Below are 18,887 nucleotides of genomic sequence, written 5' to 3'. Positions count from 1 at the left end.
TTAAAGTTGGGATTGACACAAGTGGCAAATGAAATGATGATTGTTTTAAGCCACTAAGTTTCAGGATAGTTTGTTACATTACACAGCAATAGATGACAGATGCAGCTTCCAAAGAGAGATGTTCTTCGGGTCTTTAAATAAAGGTCTTCAGGCAATTGGGGAAGGGAGTCAAGAGGACAGGTCTGAGCTGGAGACGTATGTTTAGAAATCAACAGATCCTAGATGGTGATTGAGCCATGGAGAGGAAGTGATGCCTGAGGAGAGGCCTATTGTAATCTGGGGGTGGAGGTGGAGTCACAGGGGCCATTTGGATAAGGGGTCAGCTGGTCCTTCTCCATAGTAATAGGAGACCCTGTGCCTCCTTTCTAGCTCTTGTCTCCTCAGATCAGAGAATGTCTTGATTTGTCTTCTCTCTTCCCTTCTTTGCATGCTCCACTCTCTACCAATTTTTCATTCGTTGTCCTTTAACTCATTTTCTGCATACTTCTTTTTGTGCCTCCCACCATTTTTCCTATTTCTTGGTATTTATTTCCCTCTATATTTTTTCTATTCATATTCTTTTTATCTACACTTTTTAAAAATTATTGCCTCTTAGAGACAGAACTAGGGTGAGGTGAAGGTGGTGCTATGGGGTGCCTAAAATGTAAGGAAGCTCAGTCTCACATGCCAAGTGAGATCTCCTTACATGCTGTGCCCTGAGGGCCTCCCTGCCTCACCTCATGCCAGGCCTGTTGTCCCATATGTAATGTTGCATCTCTGTTACATTTCCTACCTGCTTTGAGTTGGCCTTTATTTCTTAATTATTAATGTTACCTCTGCAAGCTTCTTCTATGTCACTTTTTTTTCAAAAATACTTTTGCATCTGATGTGTGAGTGCTATATCACTTTTTGTCTCTTCAAGTGCCATTGTCTACCACACCAGAGTCCCTCCACTTGCCATTCCTTCCTGAAGGTCTTTCACCTGGGCTTCCTTCCTTTGCAAATCTGACAAGCAGCATCATGCATAATTTCTACGTTTTCATGATAACTTCTGAAAAGTAACTTGCAACATATTTCTATTCAACAACTCCACAACATGGCAATGTATGGATACCATGTCACTTTGTCTAAAATCTGTCTCACTAATATACAGTTGACCCTTCAACAATGGGGGCTTGAACTACATAAGTCCACTTGTATGCAGATTTTCTTCCACCTCTGCCACCCCTCAGATAGCAAGACCAACCCCTCCTCTCCTTCCTCCCTCTCAAACTACTCAATGATGAGGATGAAGATCTTTATGATTATCTATTGCCACTTAATGAATAGTAAATATATTTTCTCTTCCTTGTGATTGTCTTAATAACATTTTCCTTTGGAGATCTTACTTCATTGTGAGAATACAGCACATAATACATATGGAAAACGTGTTATCATCTGTTTATGTTATCAGTAAGGCTTCTGGTCAACAGCAGTTAAGTTTTGGGGAAGGTAAAATTATGTGAAAATTTTTTACTGTATAAGGCATTGGTACCCCTAACCTCCCATAGTGTCCAGGGGTCAACTGTATTTTGTTATTTAATATTCCCTAGTTGACCTCTTTTGTATTCTTTCTTCTTGCATTCTCTAACCAGGGACAGTCCCTCTGTTAAAAAGACTCACTCTCTTTTTCCCTTCCATCTCACATCTGTTAAAAGCAGCCAGAGTCTGTGAACAAAGTCTGTGTGTCTTGGGTAGGCATATGCAGTTAGTATGAGAAAACAAAGGAAAGTTTTGTGCTTATAGAAAAATAAAGATATAATTAGAAAATTGGGGAGAAGTAGAGCAAGATGGGAGACTAGGACTCTCCAGCCCTCCTTCCCCTGCAGAAACACTGATGTGAACAACTACCTATGCACGAAAATACCTTTGCAAGAGCTGAGGAAACCAGATGAAAGATCACAGCACCTGGGTGTAACACAGAAATAAGAAAGAGCATATTGAAAAGGGCAGGAAGAAAAGTTTCACTGTGTTACCTTCCCTAACTCCAGGAAGCACAGCATTGAGAGAGATACCATATGCCTGGGGAAAGGAGAAGGAAGTGAGCACCAGACTTTGCCTTAGACCCAAACCACAGAACCATCTTCAGTAAAAGCTGGCTCCCAAAGCCCCAGACTCTAGACAATACCCATGGTCTGAACCTCCAAGCTCACACTGACCCCAACCTAAATCCTGCAGCCCTAGGATTCAGGCCAGCCCTGCAAACTCAGTCTCCAGCCTCCTACAGCACTATTTCAACCTCAGTGACCCCACAATCCAGACCAGACTGAGTGCCAAACTGGACCCAGTGGCACTGGGCTTTAGGACCATCCCAGCAGCAAGCTGGTTTCAATAGCACCGGTCTTCATGCCTACTGAAGTGCCTGAAGAAGCCTGCACCAGTGATGTAGAGCCCTGCAGATTTTGGCTCAAGGTTCCCCCCAGCACAGATCTGCCCACTGGTTGTCCTAGGCACCAGACTAGCCTGCTTGAGGACTCTAGCAGCAAGCTTGCCCTTGCACCATGCCAGATGGCCTTCCTAGAATCTTTAAATAGGGTGAAAGGCTTTCACAGACAAAGTCACCCTGCAAAGACTAGAATAATTCCTACATTCTCAAATGCACAGACATAAATGTAAGGCAACAAGAAACATAAAAACCAAAGAGACATTACATGACCAAAAGAACACAATAATCTCCCCATAGCAGACCCCAAAGCAATGGAGATAAAAAACTGCCTTACGCAGAATTCAAAATAATTGTTTTAAGGAATCTCAGCAAACCTTAAGAAAATATAGGAAACAATTCACTAAAATTAGGAAGACAATAAATGACCAAAATGAGAAGTTTAACAGAGATATTGAAATTATTTAAAAAATCAAACAGAAATTCTGGGGCTGAAAAATACAATGAATGAAATTTAAAAAGGCATCAGAGAGCATCAACAGCAGAATTGATCATGCAGAAGAAAGAATATGAACTCAAAGACAGGTTATTTGAAATACAGTCAGAGAAGAAAAAGAAAAGAGAATGAAAAGTCATGAAGAAAGCTTACAGGATTTATGAAACACATCAAAAGAGCAAATATTTGAATCACAGGAATTCATAAAGGGGAAGAGAAAGACAAAAGTAGAAAGTTAATTTAAAGAGATAATAGTATAAAACCTTGCCAATCTGGTGAAAGATATAAATTTCCAGGTACAAGAAGGTCAATGGTCTCCAATCAGATTCAGTGCAAATAAGACTACACCAAAACATACTATAATCAAGCTGTCAAGATTCAAGGACAAAGAGAGAATCCTGAAAGCAATAAAAGAAAAGAAGCAACTAACATATGAGGGAGTTTTAACAAGGATAGTGGTGGGCTTTTTAGCAGAAACCTTACAGATCAGGAGAGAATGAAATGAAATATTCAAAGTGCCAAAGGAAGAAAAAAAAACCTGACAACCAAGAATACTTTTCTTGGCAAAGCTGTCTTTCAGAAATAAAGGAGAGATAAAGACTGTCCCAGGAAAACAAAAGATGAATACATCCATTACCACCAGACCTGTCTTACAAGCAATGCTAAAGCTGAAAGAAGTAAATGCTAACTAATAATATAAAAATAAATATAAGAAAGTAGGCCGGGCGCGGTGGCTCACGCTTGTAATCCCAGCACTTTGGGAGGCCCAGGCGGGCGGATCACGAGGTCAGGAGATCGAGACCACGGTGAAACCCCGTCTCTACTAAAAATACAAAAAAATTAGCTGGGCGTGGTGGCGGGCGCCTGTAGTCCCAGCTACTCGGAGAGGCTGAGGCAGGAGAATGGCGTGAACCCAGGAGGCGGAGCTTGCAGTGAGCTGAGATCGCGCCACTGCACTCCAGCCTGGGCGACAGAGCGAGACTCCGTCTCAAAAAAAAAAAAAAAAAAAAAAATATATATATATATATATAAGAAAGTATAAAACTCACTGGTAAAGTAAATATACAGTCAAAATATAGAATACTCTAATACTGTAATGGTGGTGTGTAAATCACTTCTACCTCTAGTATGAAGGTTAAAAGACAATTTTTTTTAAAAAAGTAGCTACAATAATTTGTTAAGGTATAGACTATATAAAATGATGTAAACTCTTTCATCAAACATTTTAAATGAGGGAGTAAAGTAAAAGTGCAGTTTTTGTAGGCAATCAAAATTAAGTTATCAGCTTAAAATAGCCTGTTATAAGATGTTTTGTGTAAACTTCATGTTAACCACAAAGCAAAAACTTACAGTGATTACACAAAAGATAAAGAGTAATCAAAGCGTATCACTAGAGAAAATCACCTAATCACAAAGGAAGACAGTAAGAGAGAAAGAAAGGAATAAAGAACCTACAGACAACCAGAAAACAATAAACAAAATGGTTTTAGAAAGTACTTACCTATCAGTAATTATATTAAGTGTAAATAGATTAAATTCTCCAATCAAAAGGCATAGAGTGGCTGAATGAATTCAAAAAACATGAACCAAGTATATGCAGCTTACAAGACACTCACTTCACTTTTAAGGACACACAGACTGAAAGTGAAAAGATAGAAAAAGATATTTCATGCAAATGGAAATGAAAGAAAGAAAGCATAGGTATACTTACAACCAAAACAGCATGGTACTGGTACCAAAACAGAGATATAGATCAATGGAATAGAACAGAGACCTCAGAAATAGTGCCGCATATCTACAACCATCTGATCTTTGACAAACCTGACAAAAACAAGCAAAGGGAAAGGATTCCCTATTTAATAAATGGTGCTGGGAAAACTGGCTAGCCATATGTAGAAAGGTGAAACTGGATCCCTTCCTTACACCTTATACAAAAATTAATTCAAGATGGATTAAAGACTTACATGTTAGACCTAAAACCATAAAAACCCTAGAAGAAAACCTAGGCAATACCATTCAGGACATAGGCATGGGCAAGGACCTCATGTCTAAAACACCAAAAGCAATGGCAACAAAAGCCAAAATTGACAAATGGGATCTCATTAAACTAAAGAGCTTCTGCACAGCAAAAGAAACTACCATCAGAGTGAACAGGCAACCTACAAAATGGGAGAAAATTTTTGCAACCTACTCATCTGACAAATGGCTAATATCCAGAATCTACAATGAACTCAAACAAATTTACAAGAAAAAAAACAACCCCATCAAAAAGTGGATGAAGGATATGAACAGACACTTCCCAAAAGAAGACATTTATGCAGCCAAAAAACACATGAAAAAATGCTCATCATCACTGGCCATCAGAGAAATGCAAATCAAAACCACAATGAGATACCATCTCACACCAGTTAGAATGGCGATCATCAAAAAGTCAGGAAACAACAGGTGCTGGAGAGGATGTGGAGAAATAGGAACACTTTTACACTGTTGGTGGGACTGTAAACTAGTTCAACCATTGTGGAAGTCAGTGTGGCGATTCCTCAGGGATCTAGAACTAGAAATACCATTTGACCCAGCCATCCCATTACTGGGTATATACCCAAAGGATTATAAATCATGCTGCTATAAAGACACATGCACACGTATGTTTATTGCGGCACTATTCACAATAGCAAAGACTTGGAACCAACCCAAATGTCCAACAACGCTAGACTGGATTAAGAAAATGTGGCACATATACACCATGGGATACTATGCAGCCATAAAAAATGATGAGTTCATGTCCTTTGTAGGGACATGGATGAAACTGGAAACCATCATTCTCAGCAAACTATCGCAAGGTCAAAAAACCAAACACCGCATGTTCTCACTCATAGGTGGGAATTGAACAATGAGAACACATGGACACAGGAAGGGGAACATCACACACCAGGGCCTGTTGTGGGCTGGAGGGAGTGGGGAGGGATAGCATTAGGAGATATACCTAATGTTAAATGACGAGTTAATGGGTGCAGCACACCAACATGGCACATGTATACATATGTAACAAACCTGCACATTGTGCACATGTACCCTAAAACTTAAAGTATAATAATAAAAAAATTAAAAAAAGAAAGCATAGGTATACTTACATCAGATGAGATACAATTTGAATCAAATAATATAAAACAAGGCAAAAAAGGTCATGATAAAACCAGGCATGGTGGCTTACATCTGTAATCCCAACACTTTGGGAGGCTGAGGTGAAAGTATTGCTTGAGCCCAGAAGTTTGAGACCTGCCTGGGCAACATAGGGCAATCCTGTCTCTATAAATAACTAAAAAAAATTAGTCAAATGTGATGGTACACACCTGTCATCTCAGCTACTTGGGGGGATTGCCTGAGCCCAGGAGGCTGAGGCTGCAGCAAGCCATGATTGCACTAGTGCACTCCAGCCTGGGTGACAGAGCAAGACCCTGTCTCCAAAACAAAAACTAAAACAAAAACAAAAGAAACAAAAAGAAAAACAAAAAGATGGTCATTATGTAATGATGAAGGAGTCAACTTATCAAGATGATATAACAACTGTAACCATATGCACGCAATATTTGAGCAACTAAATATATAAAACAAATATTAATAGATCTTAAGGAAAGAGAGACTAATACAATAATACTAGGGGACTTCAACACCCTACCTTCAGCAGTGGACAGATTGTCCAGGGAGAAAATCCATAAGAACACATCAAACTTAAACTATGCTTTAGACCAAGGGGACCTAACAGGTATTTATAGAATATTTTTTCTACAAGCAGAAAAGTACCATTCTTCTCAATTGTACATGGGACATTCTACAGGATACATCATATGTTAGGTTACAAAACAAGTTTTAACAAAGTAAAGAAGGCTGAAATTATATCAGATATATTTTCTGGCCACAATGATACGAAATTAGAAATCAATAATGAGGAATTTTGAAAAATTTGCAAATACATGGAAATTAAGTACACTCCCAAATAACCAATGGGTCAATGAAGAAATTAAAGTGAAAAAAATTTTTAAATCTTGAGACAAATGAAGATAGAAATGTAACATATCAAAACTTATGGGATATAGCAAAAGCAGTTATAAGAGGGGAAGTTTATAGCAATAAACACAAGAATACATCAAGAAAGAAGAAAGATCTCAAACAACCTATGTTACACCTCAAGAAACTAGACAAAGAAGAAGAACTAAGGCAAAAATTAGCAGAAAGAAGGAAACAATAAATATCAGATCAGAAATAAATGAGTTTAAAACTAGAAAAAAATAAGATCAACAAAACAAAGCATTGGCTTTTTGAAAAAATAAACAAAATTGAGAAACCTTTAGCTAGACTAAGAAAAAAGAGAGAACACTCAAATGAATAAAATCAGAAATGAAAGAGGAGACACTATCTTTCTCACACCACATACATACAAAGACTCATAAGACACTGCTATAAACAATTTAATGCCAACAAATTGGATATCCTAGAAGAAATGGATAAATTCCTAAACACATACAGCCTACCAAGACTGAATAACAAAGAAACAGGAAAATATGAACAGACCAATAATGAGTAAGATTTAATCCATAATAAAATACCACCCACCAAACAAAAGTTCAGGACCAGATGGTTTCACTGTTGAATTCTACTAAATATTTAAAGAACAAATAGCAATCCTTTTCAAACTCTTCTTAAAAATGGAGTAAGAGGGACTACTTCCAAACTCATTTTATGAAGCCAGCATTACCCTGATACCAAAGCTAGACATGAACACTACAAGAAAAGAAAATTATAGGCCACTATCCTTGATAAATGTATATGAAAAAATCCTCAACAAAATACTATCAAATCAAATTCAACAGCACATTAAACACCATGATCAAATAAGATTTATCACTGGGATGCAAGAATGGTTTAACATATACATATCTAAAAGGTCATACATCACATTAATAGAATGAAGGACAAAAACCATATGATATGATCATCTCAATAGATGTAGAGAAAGCATTTGACAAAATTCAACATTTTTTCATGATAAAAACTCTCAGCAAAATAGATACAGAAGAAATGTATCTCAGCACAATAGTGGCCATACATGACAAGCCCACAGCTAGTACCATACTTAATGACAAAAAACTGAAAGATTTCCCTCTAAGGTTAGAAACAAGAGTAGGATGCTGATATGGTCTTGCTGTGTCCCCACCCAAACTCATCTTGAATTGTAGTTCCCATAACCCCCACATGTCATGGGAGGGACTTAGTGGGAGGTAATTGAGTCATGGGGGCAGTTACCTCAATGCTGTTCTCACAACACTGAGTGAGTTCTCACAAGATCTGATGGTTTTATAAGGAACTTGCCCCTCCTTTGCACTGCACTTCTCCTTCCTGCTGCCATGTAAAGAAGGACGTGCTTGCTTCCCCTTTTCTGTCATGATTGTAAGTTTCCTGAGGCCTCTCCAGCCATGCTGAACTGTGAGTCAATTAAACCCCTTTCCTTTATAAATTATCCAGTCTTTTATTAGCAGTGTCAGGATGGACCAATACAGATTGCGCATTCTCACTTCTATTCAACATGTTACTGCAAGTCCTAGCCAGAACAATTAGGCAGGCAAAAGAAATAAAAGGCATTCAAATTGGAAAGGAAGAAGTTTTAAATTGTCCTTATTTGCAGATGACCTGATCTTATATCTAGAAAATCCTGAAGATTCCACCAAAAAAAAAAAAACTGCTAGAACTAATAAACAAATTCAGTAAAGTGGCAGGATACAAACGCAACATACAAAAATCAGTTGCATTTCTGTGCACTAACAATAAACTATCTGAAAAAGATATCAAGAAAACAATCCAATTTACAATAATTACAACAAAATACTTAAGAATAAATTTAACTAAGGAGGTGAAATATGCACACACTGAAAACGTTAAGGCATTGATGAAAGAAACTGAAGAACAAAGAAATGAAAAGATACCCCATGTTCATGGATTGGAGGAATTAATATTGTTAAAATGTCCAGACTACTCGAAGTCCTCTAAAGATTCAGTGCAATCCCTATAAAAATTCCCATGGCAGCCAGGTGCAGTGGCTCACGCCTGTAATCCCAGCACCTAGGAGTTTGAGGTGGGTGGATCGCCTGAGGTCAGGAGTTCAAGACCAGCCCTACCAATGTGGTGAAACCTTGTCTCTACTAAATACAAAAAATTAGCTGGGCGTGGTGGAGTATGCCTGTAATCCCAGCTACATGGGAGACTGAGGCAGGATAATTAGTTGAATCCGTGAGGTGGAGGTTACAGTGAGCTGAGATTGCACCATTACACTTCAGCCTTGGCAACAAGAGCAAAACTCCATCTCAAAAAAAAAAAAAAATTCAAATGGCATTTTTTGAGAAATAGAAAAACAATTTAAAAATTTGTGTGGAGGCACAAAAGACTCCAACTAGCCAAAGCAATTTTAAACAAAAAGAACAAAGCTGAAAGCATCGTACTACCTGATTCAATATATACAACAAAGCTATGTTAATCAAAAGAGCATGGTGCTTGCATAAAATAGACATGTAGAAAAATGGAACAAAATAGAGAGCTTGGATCCATGCATTTATGGTCAATTGATTTTCAACAAAGGTGCCAAGAATATGCAATAGGTAAAGGATATCTGTCTGTTTAATAAATGGTGTTGGGACAACTGGATATCCACATGCAGAAGAATGAAATTTGACCCCATCTCATGCCATATTAAAAAATTAACTCAAAATGGACTAAATACTGAAATGTAATACCCAAGGTTGTAAAACTACTAGAAGAAATATAGAGGAAAAGCTTCACGACATTGGTCTGAGCAAATATTTTTTGGGTATAACACCAGAAGCACAATCACAAAAGCAGAAGGAACTGGGATTACATCACTTCTGCACAGGCAAGGAAACAATCAACAGAGTGAAGAGACAACCTACAGAATGGGAGAAAATATTTGCAAATCATGTGTCTGATAAGGGTTATTATCCAAAATACATAAGGAGCTCAAACAACTCAATATTAAATACAAACAAACGAACAAACAGGTTTTAAAATGGGCAAAGGACCTGAATAAACATTTCTTAAGGGAACACATGCAAATGGCTAACAGGTATGTGAAAAAATGCCCTGCCTCAGATATTATCAAGAAAATGCAAATTAAAACCACAATGAACATCACCATATACTGGTTAGAATGGCTATTATCAAGAAGATTAAAGATAACAAATGTTGGTGAGGATGTGCAGAAAAGGGAACCTTTGTACACTGTTGGTGGGAATGTAAATTGCTACAATCACTAAGAAAAACAGTATGGAGTGTCCTCAGATAAATAAAAAGTAGAACTACCCATATAATCCATGAATTTCGCTACTGAATATATATTCGAAGGATATGAAATCAGTACAGATGGCCTAGAGTTACGATGGGACTACATTTCCATAAACCTACCATCAATTGAACATATCATAAGTCAAAAATGCATTTAATACTTCAATAAACCCATTGTAAAGTTGAAAATCATGTCTAACCATCATAAATCAGGGACCATCTGTATACGGAAGAGATATCTGCTCTCCCATGTTCATTGCAGCAGTATTCACGATAGCCAAGATACAGAAACAACCTAAGTACCTATCAGTGGGCGAATGGATAAAGAAAATATATACACAATGAAATACATCTACCCACTGAAATACTATCTAGCCTTTGAAAAGGAAGAAATCCTGTTATTTGCAATGACAACCATGAACCTGGAGGATATTATGTTATGTAAAATAAGACAGGTATGGAAAGACATACATGACATCTCACTTATATGTAGAGTGTAAAAAAGATGAATTTATAGAAGTTGAGAGTATACAGTGGTAACAGAGGCTGGGGATATGAGGAAGAGGACTGGGGAGATGTTGGTTAAAAGATACAAAATTTTAGTTAAATAAGAGAAATACATTAAGAGATCTATTATACAACACGATTAATATAATTAATAATGTATTGCATTCTTAAAAATTACTGAGAGAATAGATTTTGTGTCATCACCACAAGAATAAGTACGTGAGGTAATATTTATGCTAATTAGCTCTAATTAGCCTTTTCACAATGTGTACATATTTCAAGACAACATGTAATGATAAATACATCCAGTTTTTAATTTGGTAATTTTAAAAAGCGGTTACGATGGTAAAACAACAACCAACCAATCAACCAAACAAATGTATAGCGTTTGAATAAGAAAGGAAAGAAAATAGGTGAGGTAAGCAATAATTACTTTCTTCATCACGGGGCAATGGGCAGGGTGTCTCCCTTCCGGCATCCCCATTATTCACTTGGACAGTGACTTGTTCACAGGACTCTGGAGATAAACGAGATCACAGCTGAGATCCAGTGGAGCCTTGCTCTGTCCTATTTCCATTTGGTTAGACCTCACCCTGCTTCTCCTTTCATCTCCTGTTTCTACTTATACCCCTGTCTGCATATATTGCTACATGAAGGTGTTTGTGCTTCATTGATTCCTGGCCAGTCTCTCTCTACTTTCTCCTTTTGCCTTTTGTCTCTGTCTCTCTTCTTTGGTGAGAATCTGCAACTCTTCCCCTTTCTCTCTCAGTTTTTTGCTTCTAGCTTTCTTCCTCCAGGTCTTTATTATCAGTATGTCAGTGTATCAGGCTCATCTGTATATCAGGCCCCCTCTGTGTCTATGTGATTTTCCCCTGCTTGTTAAATAGGTGTCTCCTTGCGTTGTGCATTAGACTCTTCCTCTGCCACCAGCCAGGGCCCCTTGGCTCCTCCCCATTCATGTGAACCCAGTCAGTCTTACCTGTTGGCTCAGCCTTTTGAGCACGTTGTTCATTTGTTTGTTGGCTTCCTAGCGAATCATTTTTGTCACTGGTTGTATCTTTTCTATTTGCATTTATCTGTTCTGTTTCACAGGGGTGCTCTGAGAGTCCATTTTCAGGTGGGGTTGTACCTAAACCATGGTTTGATTCACAGGTATTTTATTTGCCCCCTGCTGCCCGTCACTCCCCTCCAACCACTACAGCACGGGCCACTGATGGACGTAAGGTCAAGGCACCAAGGCAACAGCCAGATTCAAGCAGATGCAGGCAGAAAATGGTGAAGCAGGCACATGGGTAAAACGACCAGGCTCAGCGGCAGCAGGAACCAGCAGCAAGTGTGATTAAGGGGTGTGGGAGGAAGAAACCCTCCTAGGCAACCTAGAGGATAAGGACTTGTTATTTAAATCCCAGAAATGGAAAAACTGTAGATGCAAAAACTGAAAATTCTGGGCAATCATTAACACAAAGAGGCAACCCCACAGCACATTCCAGAATGGGGCAAGAATAGCAGAGGCTCAAAGAGTAGTAAACAGGAACAAACCAACATGAGATGGGGAACCCGAACGTGGCCAAGTCAGGCTTCGAAAAGAGTTTTCACCAGTTCCTGGCAGGAAGAAATTAGAAGTTTATTTCAGAAATCGAGGTATGGATTTTGCCATTCTCCCCTAATCCCTTTTTGGTCTCTGTAATGTAGGAGTTAAAGACCCCTTCTAAGTCTCAATGCAAAGGCCACCTGGAACTGGCAGATGCCACCTCATTATTGAAGTCAGACGCCAGCCTTGAGAGTAGGGGACTGGGTCAGCTGCACCCCTGGCTGACAGGGGCCTTGGCCAGACAACTCTGCTGCATGTCCTCTGTGAGACACTCTGGTAACTGATGATGGCAGAGTGATCCTGCCTTTGTCCCCAGAGCTACCCTGCCCAGAGCCCTTAGCTCAGTTTCTTTGAAGTCGTGGTTGCCTCATGCCCACCCCCTTTCACACAACACCCTCCCTCTCCACATCTGTTCATGCTTTCTCATTGGCTTTTCCATGAGGACTCAGTGTCTGAGTAGCCTCTACTTCCTTCAGCTCTTGGTATTCTTTTTTCCTGGATCTTTTTGTCTGCAAATATTTCCTCATGTTTGTTTCATTTTTCTGTTTTTATTTTTTTAGATTGCCTGGATAGCACAGGGTTAGGAATGCAGGCTGTGGGGTAGAACGCCTGGGCTTTTCCTTGTTCATCTGACCCTAGGTAAACTCCATTTGTGGTATGTCTGGATTTCAGTTACCTTATCTGCAAAATAGCCATATAAGTAATATTAATCTCCAATGTCTGTCACGAGCATTAGACCAACTGCCACAGAGCAGATGTTTAATCAAGGTGAGCTGTTAATGACACAGTTATTTTTGTTTTCTTTTACTCCTTTTCACGGTTTCATTTCCCTTCCTTTGTCCTTTAGGTACTTACATCCTCTTCCCATGTGCATCACTTTCTTTCTGAGTCTCTCTACATGACCGCCTTTCTCTTTGAATATTCCTGCTCTTGAACAACATCCTCATATTTAAATTTGTCCCCTCTTCTGCCATCACCAAGTTTCTTCCGTGATATAAGAAATACACATTTCAGTCTTCATTCCCTGCTCCTGGCCAGAGCTCCTAAAACCCTTGAAACATCGTAAGTCATAACAAGTGAAAAGAGCACTTTCTGTTATTCATAACGAGCCCCTTTCGACCACACCTGGGTTTATGTTAATGAGGTAACTTTTGGAAAGCCCCTAAGGGTTGGGTGGTGGTTGCCAGGGGAGCTGAACATGAGATTAGAGGGGTGGAACTTTCAGCTCCATCTCCTGACCTCCAGGGAGGGGAGAGAAGGGATGGAGCTTAACTTAATAATCAGGTGCCAATGATTTAATCAATCCAGGCTGTATACTGGAATGTCCATAAAGAACCCTAAGTGACTGGGTTCAGAAATCTTCTGGGCTGGCAAACACATGGAAGTGCCAGGAGAGTCATGTCCCAGAGAGGGCAGAAGCTCTGTGCCCTTCCCCACGCTTTGCCCTATGCATTTCTTCCACTTGGCTGTTCTTGAGATGTATCCTTTATAATAAATGTCAAATATAAGTCAACATTTCCATGAGCTCTGTGTGATCTACTAGGAAAGTATCAAAGCCAATGAAGGGCTTGCGGGAACCTCCAACTTACAGGCAGTTGGTCAGAAGCACAGGCCACAACCTGAGACTTGCAACTGGCATCTGAAGTGGAGGGCATTCTTATGGGAACGAGCCTTAACCTGTGCAGTCTGTGCCAAGTCTGGGCAATTAGTGCCAGAATTCAATTAAATTATAAGATATCAGGTGGTATCTACAGAGAATTGGAGAACTGATTGATGTGTGGAGACCACCGACATGTTTGGTGTCAGAAGTGTTGTGAATATGACAGTACAGGTAAAACAGGAGCCTTTCTTTCCCCAGGGGTCTCCTCTTTGATGTTGACCTTGGGCCACAGGCTGTGGTTCTTAACCCTTCGCAGCTTTACACCGATCCCCTACAGGGACCTTTCTAAATCACAATTACTTCTAGGTAGTCGGCATCTGCAAATCTGGCCTGCTGACGCGTGGTTCTGATTCCCTCATGGTTATTGAGCCAACTATGCCTTGTCATGGCCACTTCTCCAGGACCCTGCACCTGGTTAAGAGCTCATATAACCCCCTCCTTGACTTCTCCAAAGTCCTTCCATATGTCTTCCCTGATTCACAATCTCCACTCAGAACCTCGGATCCCTAACCTCTCTTAGAAACAGTTTTTATTCTGTCATTTTTACCTTGTTCAAGACTTAGTTGGATGCCAGGCCTCTCCTCCCTCTCTTCTCCTTCACTTTCTTGGAGAGGCAATTTGTCATGGATTACTGAAGAGCGGGAGAAAGAAGAAGCAATTAGAGATCTACAGGGACCAGGGACAATGTCTGGAAATCATGCTTTTAGGAATTTCCAGCCCTTGGGTGACTCAGAGCTCAGAGGGTTCCACATGACCTAAAGTTCTCCCGTCATCCCCTGGGACAGAGAAGAGACCACTACAACAATGAAGCCTTCATTGTCCTACACAGAAAGGAGACACTCAAGATTTAAGGATAAAGGAGTAATGGAAACATTGTGAGCTGTGTTACCCTCAAAATTGTCAGATGGCACGGTAGGCATATATCAAGTGTAAGGAAGAAACTGGGGAATTCCCTGGGGAGAAGGTCTCAAGTCCTAGAGAGATTCCTTTTTTTTTATAATCAGCCAGGTGCAGTGGCTCACACCTGTAATCACAGCACTTTGGGAGGCCGATGCAGGAGGATTGCTTGAGCCCAGGATTTTGAGACCAGCCTGGGCCACATAGCTAGACCTCATCTCTGAAAAGAAAAATAAAATTAGCTGGATGTGGTGTTGCACACCTATGGTCCCAGCTACTCAAGAGGCTGACTGAGGTGGGAGGATCACTAGAGCCCGGAGGTTGGGGCTGCAGTGAGCCGAGATTATGCCACTGCACTCCAGCCTGGGCAACAGATTGGAACTGTCTCAAAAAACATAAATAAACAAAAAATAAGTGAGAAAACCTCAACATCTTTAAAGATGAGGCTAGAAACAGGAGAACGTTGTCTTAATTGGGTCAGGGAGGATGAACAGTTCTCAAATAAACATAACAGAGGACACAGGGGCAGCTTGTGTGGACTTCAGGGTCCAAGAGTCAGCAGCATCTCCCTGATGGTGGGTGGGCTTGCTGCGCTGGGTGGGGCGGTGGGCGGTGCTGTCCCAGTGAGTTGTGGGCACTGGAGCTAGGAAGGGGGATCCCTGCAGTCCATGGAGAGGAATACAGCCCCTGAGAATGTGGGCAGTAAAGGTAGCACCGTTCCCTTCATCCCCACAGCCTGGACCATCCTGGTTACAAACATAACATTGACTCGAAATTTGTGCCCAGGTATTTGATTTCCTTTTATTCCTTTTCTGACTTTTTTGCTATAGAAATTATTTTATTATTAATTTAGATAAGGTTAGTATTGACACGAATCAATAAGCCATATACAACTACTGCTTACACTTCTTTCCTTGTTTATAAACCTGTAGTATTTCTTGATTGCCTAGCAAGTAAACTTCAAATTCCTTAGCTTTAAATTCCAGAACTTTCAATATCTTCCTCCAATTGATCTAAGTCAACTCCTATACTGCTTCTCACTCTCAGATTTAGCCAAATCTAATTTGTCCTGTTTTGCAGACATGTTTTCACACTTTTATTCCAGTTCCCATAGCATCCGCCATCTTCAGGGCATGTGCCCATTTTTCTTGTGATGTCTGTATCTCTTATTTGGAGAACTGGGTTGAGATCAAACTGTGTGGGAATAAAAAGTTTTCCAGGCAAGTAAAAAAAATTGGAGGATGTCTTTAACGTGTACCATTTTAATAGTATAAATTATGCATTCTCAGGAAAAAGGTCAAGAATGAAACCTTTAGTTTGGTATAGCATCAAAAATGGTCCCTGGCAGAGTAATCAGTTTTATCATTGCTTAATTAATCTTTGTTTCACCCCTTGTGGATAAAGGGTTAGCAAAACCACTTTTGCTTCATTGAAGGCAAACTTGACCCAGGGTTAACTTTCTTGCTTATATTCTGGAAACCTAATAAAGGTAGCCTTTTTTGCAGTGTTACTAGGCAAACATTGAGGTTAGAAATGACCCATGACTGGTTGACTGGGACTATATATGGACAACAAATACCTGTGGGGAAGCCATAGTTGTGGTCTTCCTTCAATTGGTAACTCTTGTAACTCAGCTTGCTCCTGTAACGCAGCTTTCCCCTTAGGGGGTCCTGAAAGCTGTGACTATGGAGTTGTTACAAGAGATATACTCCCACAGGCATGTGGTGCTGAGCCAAGGTGGATCTTGCACCCACAGCTAAGTTGTCACTCAGGGCAGGTAGTAGTCAATTTGGTGGACTGCTATGTAGACCACTGCAAGGGCTCCCACTGAAGATAAGAAGCTGCCCTGTTGGGATTCTGTTTCTTACCCTATGCTCTTCTAAGTAAATCTGATGCCAGTGTGGCTCTGGTTGTCCTATGAGTCTAAGTGGCCAGTGAAACAGACCTCCAGGTACTTAGTTTACCATAGCCATATGCCATGAAGTTCGAGAAGACTCATGACATGTCTGTTTTGTTAACTACTCTATGCCCACTGCCCAACACAATGTGTCACACATGGTAGGAGATCAGTATATGCTTATTGAAAAAAATTGGCCCTGGAAATCAAAAGGTAGATAATAAATCTAATTACCGTTTTCGAAGCTTTTATAAATGGGAATTAAATCAGGGTATTCCTGCATGTTGACCTCGCTGAACAGTGCTTCCAGAACTGGCAGGTTAAATATCTTCTCCAGTTCACTGAGAATATGGTACACCACTCTTTGTACAGGGACCAGGTTTCTCAAAGAATCTTGAGAATCCTTAAAAAATATTGAATGGAGAAAATATAAATACAGACTTCCAAGTTACAGAAGAGCTCTAGAAAGGAATTCTATGGTTACTGTATTCTAATTTCTCTACATAGGTATTTTCATGTGAAGTTCCATAATTTTTACTTATTTGTATAGCCAGTAATGAAAGAAGTAAGTCCCTTCTCCTTAAAAATACCCACTGATGAGACTGATTGCTTCACCTTCATTTACATTAGATGCAAAAAGGGGAAACTTGGAAGGATAAAAGTGGGCTCAAAGTCCTTTAACAGCCTGATCCATATGTTTTTAGGATAGACGTGGCAGGCAATTCATGAGTGGCTGTTTTGTTGGCTGGACAACCCCTGCTCTTCCCCCAAGACTGATTAGGCCTGAAGGGCCCAAGGAAACCAGGCAACCAGTCTCCCTTTGCTGTGAACTTGGCCACAGAGGAAGCATATTCACAGCCAGAGATGACTTGCTGCTCTCTATCTCCAACAGGACCTATGGGTGGAATTTACCCATATTCCAAGACTCCAGAAATGCACAAAAAAAAGGAAAGAAAAAGAAAACAAATGTGTTGGAGAAAGAATAACAAGCACTACCTCCAAATTTGTCCTCTCTAGACACCACTTCCCTGTGGGTTTTAATGTTCCCAGATCTAGGTATTTTAAATTGATGTTAACTGGAAGAAAATGCCGTGTCAATTGCTATTTCAAGTAAATCACTTCATTAAAATTATTTTTAAGTTTTAGTTTATGTTATAGTATATGAATTCTACAAAACATTGTACATTTATGGAGAACACCTGTTTCCGTTCCAGTTTCTCCAGTACCATTCACTCCAACTCCAGAGGGCACCATGGAACACCATTCCCTCAGCTGGAAGTGGGACCATCTCTGGCAACCTCTTCTTCTCCTCTCCTTTTCTACTTTACAGGAGCACTTACAGAAACACTTGAAAAAGTTCCCCACTCACAGGAGACCTGTCAGTTAGCAAATTGTACCCTGAAGTTTTGGTCTAGGTTATCAAAGCATAACTTACTTTGGGGCTGGTTTACCAGATTGTGACATAATACTTACTTCAAACATTTTATTTGTGATGAGATCACGATCACGGAGGCCCTCAAGGAATGGAAATGTCTTTTTTATTGCATTTGAAATCTCCACCTTATGTCTTTTGAAGTGTTTGAATACAATGTCACAGAGCAGCCTGTCATCTACATCCTGTTCTTCCATGAACATCCTAGGGAAAAAGGACACCATGTGAAAATGGTCATCAAGATTCTGACATGTTTGTGGAGGCTGTAAGACTTTATATATGAAGGACAAGCTACAAAGAACGAACATATATAAAATAGGTGGTCCTCAGTAGAGGCCAGAATAAATGGAATTGAAGTAACAAAAAAGATGTAATAGAAGAAATGGAGGCTGTGAAAAACTATATAGAGGACTGAAAAAGTTCTGTCTAAACTGAACAAAGCCATTGTAAAGATACCTTCACCTAACCATATATGGAATATTTTTTGAAATAAAAATTAAATTCCTACAGAATCTAGATGGAATAAGCAGGTCATCCACAGAGAAATGAAAAACAATGGAATAAAAATAAAATCTAACCTTAAATATGCATCTTAATTAACAACTGAGAGAAAACAAATCTGAGAAAGATGAAAATAAGATGTCCTTCTCTAATCTGTA

At 39.7% G+C, this 18,887-nt stretch overlaps 1 protein-coding gene across 50 annotated transcripts in view; it reads right to left on the bottom strand.

The window, feature by feature from the left end:
• The window catches only part of SP100 (SP100 nuclear antigen), a 132,061-nt gene that overhangs the window by 86,965 nt on the left and 26,209 nt on the right, over nucleotides 1-18,887 (bottom strand). For 29 of the 50 annotated variants that reach the window (XM_063645178.1, XM_063645182.1, XM_063645183.1 and 26 more), the window contains exons 3-8: nucleotides 18,270-18,432; nucleotides 17,031-17,199; nucleotides 14,550-14,633; nucleotides 12,291-12,353; nucleotides 11,731-11,880; nucleotides 11,185-11,268 (exon numbers count right to left, since the gene is read on the bottom strand). In XM_063645178.1, the coding sequence (XP_063501248.1) occupies nucleotides 11,185-11,268; nucleotides 11,731-11,880; nucleotides 12,291-12,353; nucleotides 14,550-14,633; nucleotides 17,031-17,199; nucleotides 18,270-18,432 (713 nt within the window). The remainder of the gene's footprint in view (nucleotides 1-11,184; nucleotides 11,269-11,730; nucleotides 11,881-12,290; nucleotides 12,354-14,549; nucleotides 14,634-17,030; nucleotides 17,200-18,269; nucleotides 18,433-18,887) is intronic. The other 21 variants (XM_063645198.1, XM_063645201.1, XM_063645206.1 and 18 more) reach the window with 3 other exon arrangements.

The sequence above is a fragment of the Symphalangus syndactylus genome, chromosome 8 (assembly GCF_028878055.3).
Source record: "Symphalangus syndactylus isolate Jambi chromosome 8, NHGRI_mSymSyn1-v2.1_pri, whole genome shotgun sequence".
Lineage (NCBI taxonomy): Eukaryota > Metazoa > Chordata > Mammalia > Primates > Hylobatidae > Symphalangus > Symphalangus syndactylus.
This window is presented reverse-complemented; position numbering and strand designations above follow the sequence as displayed.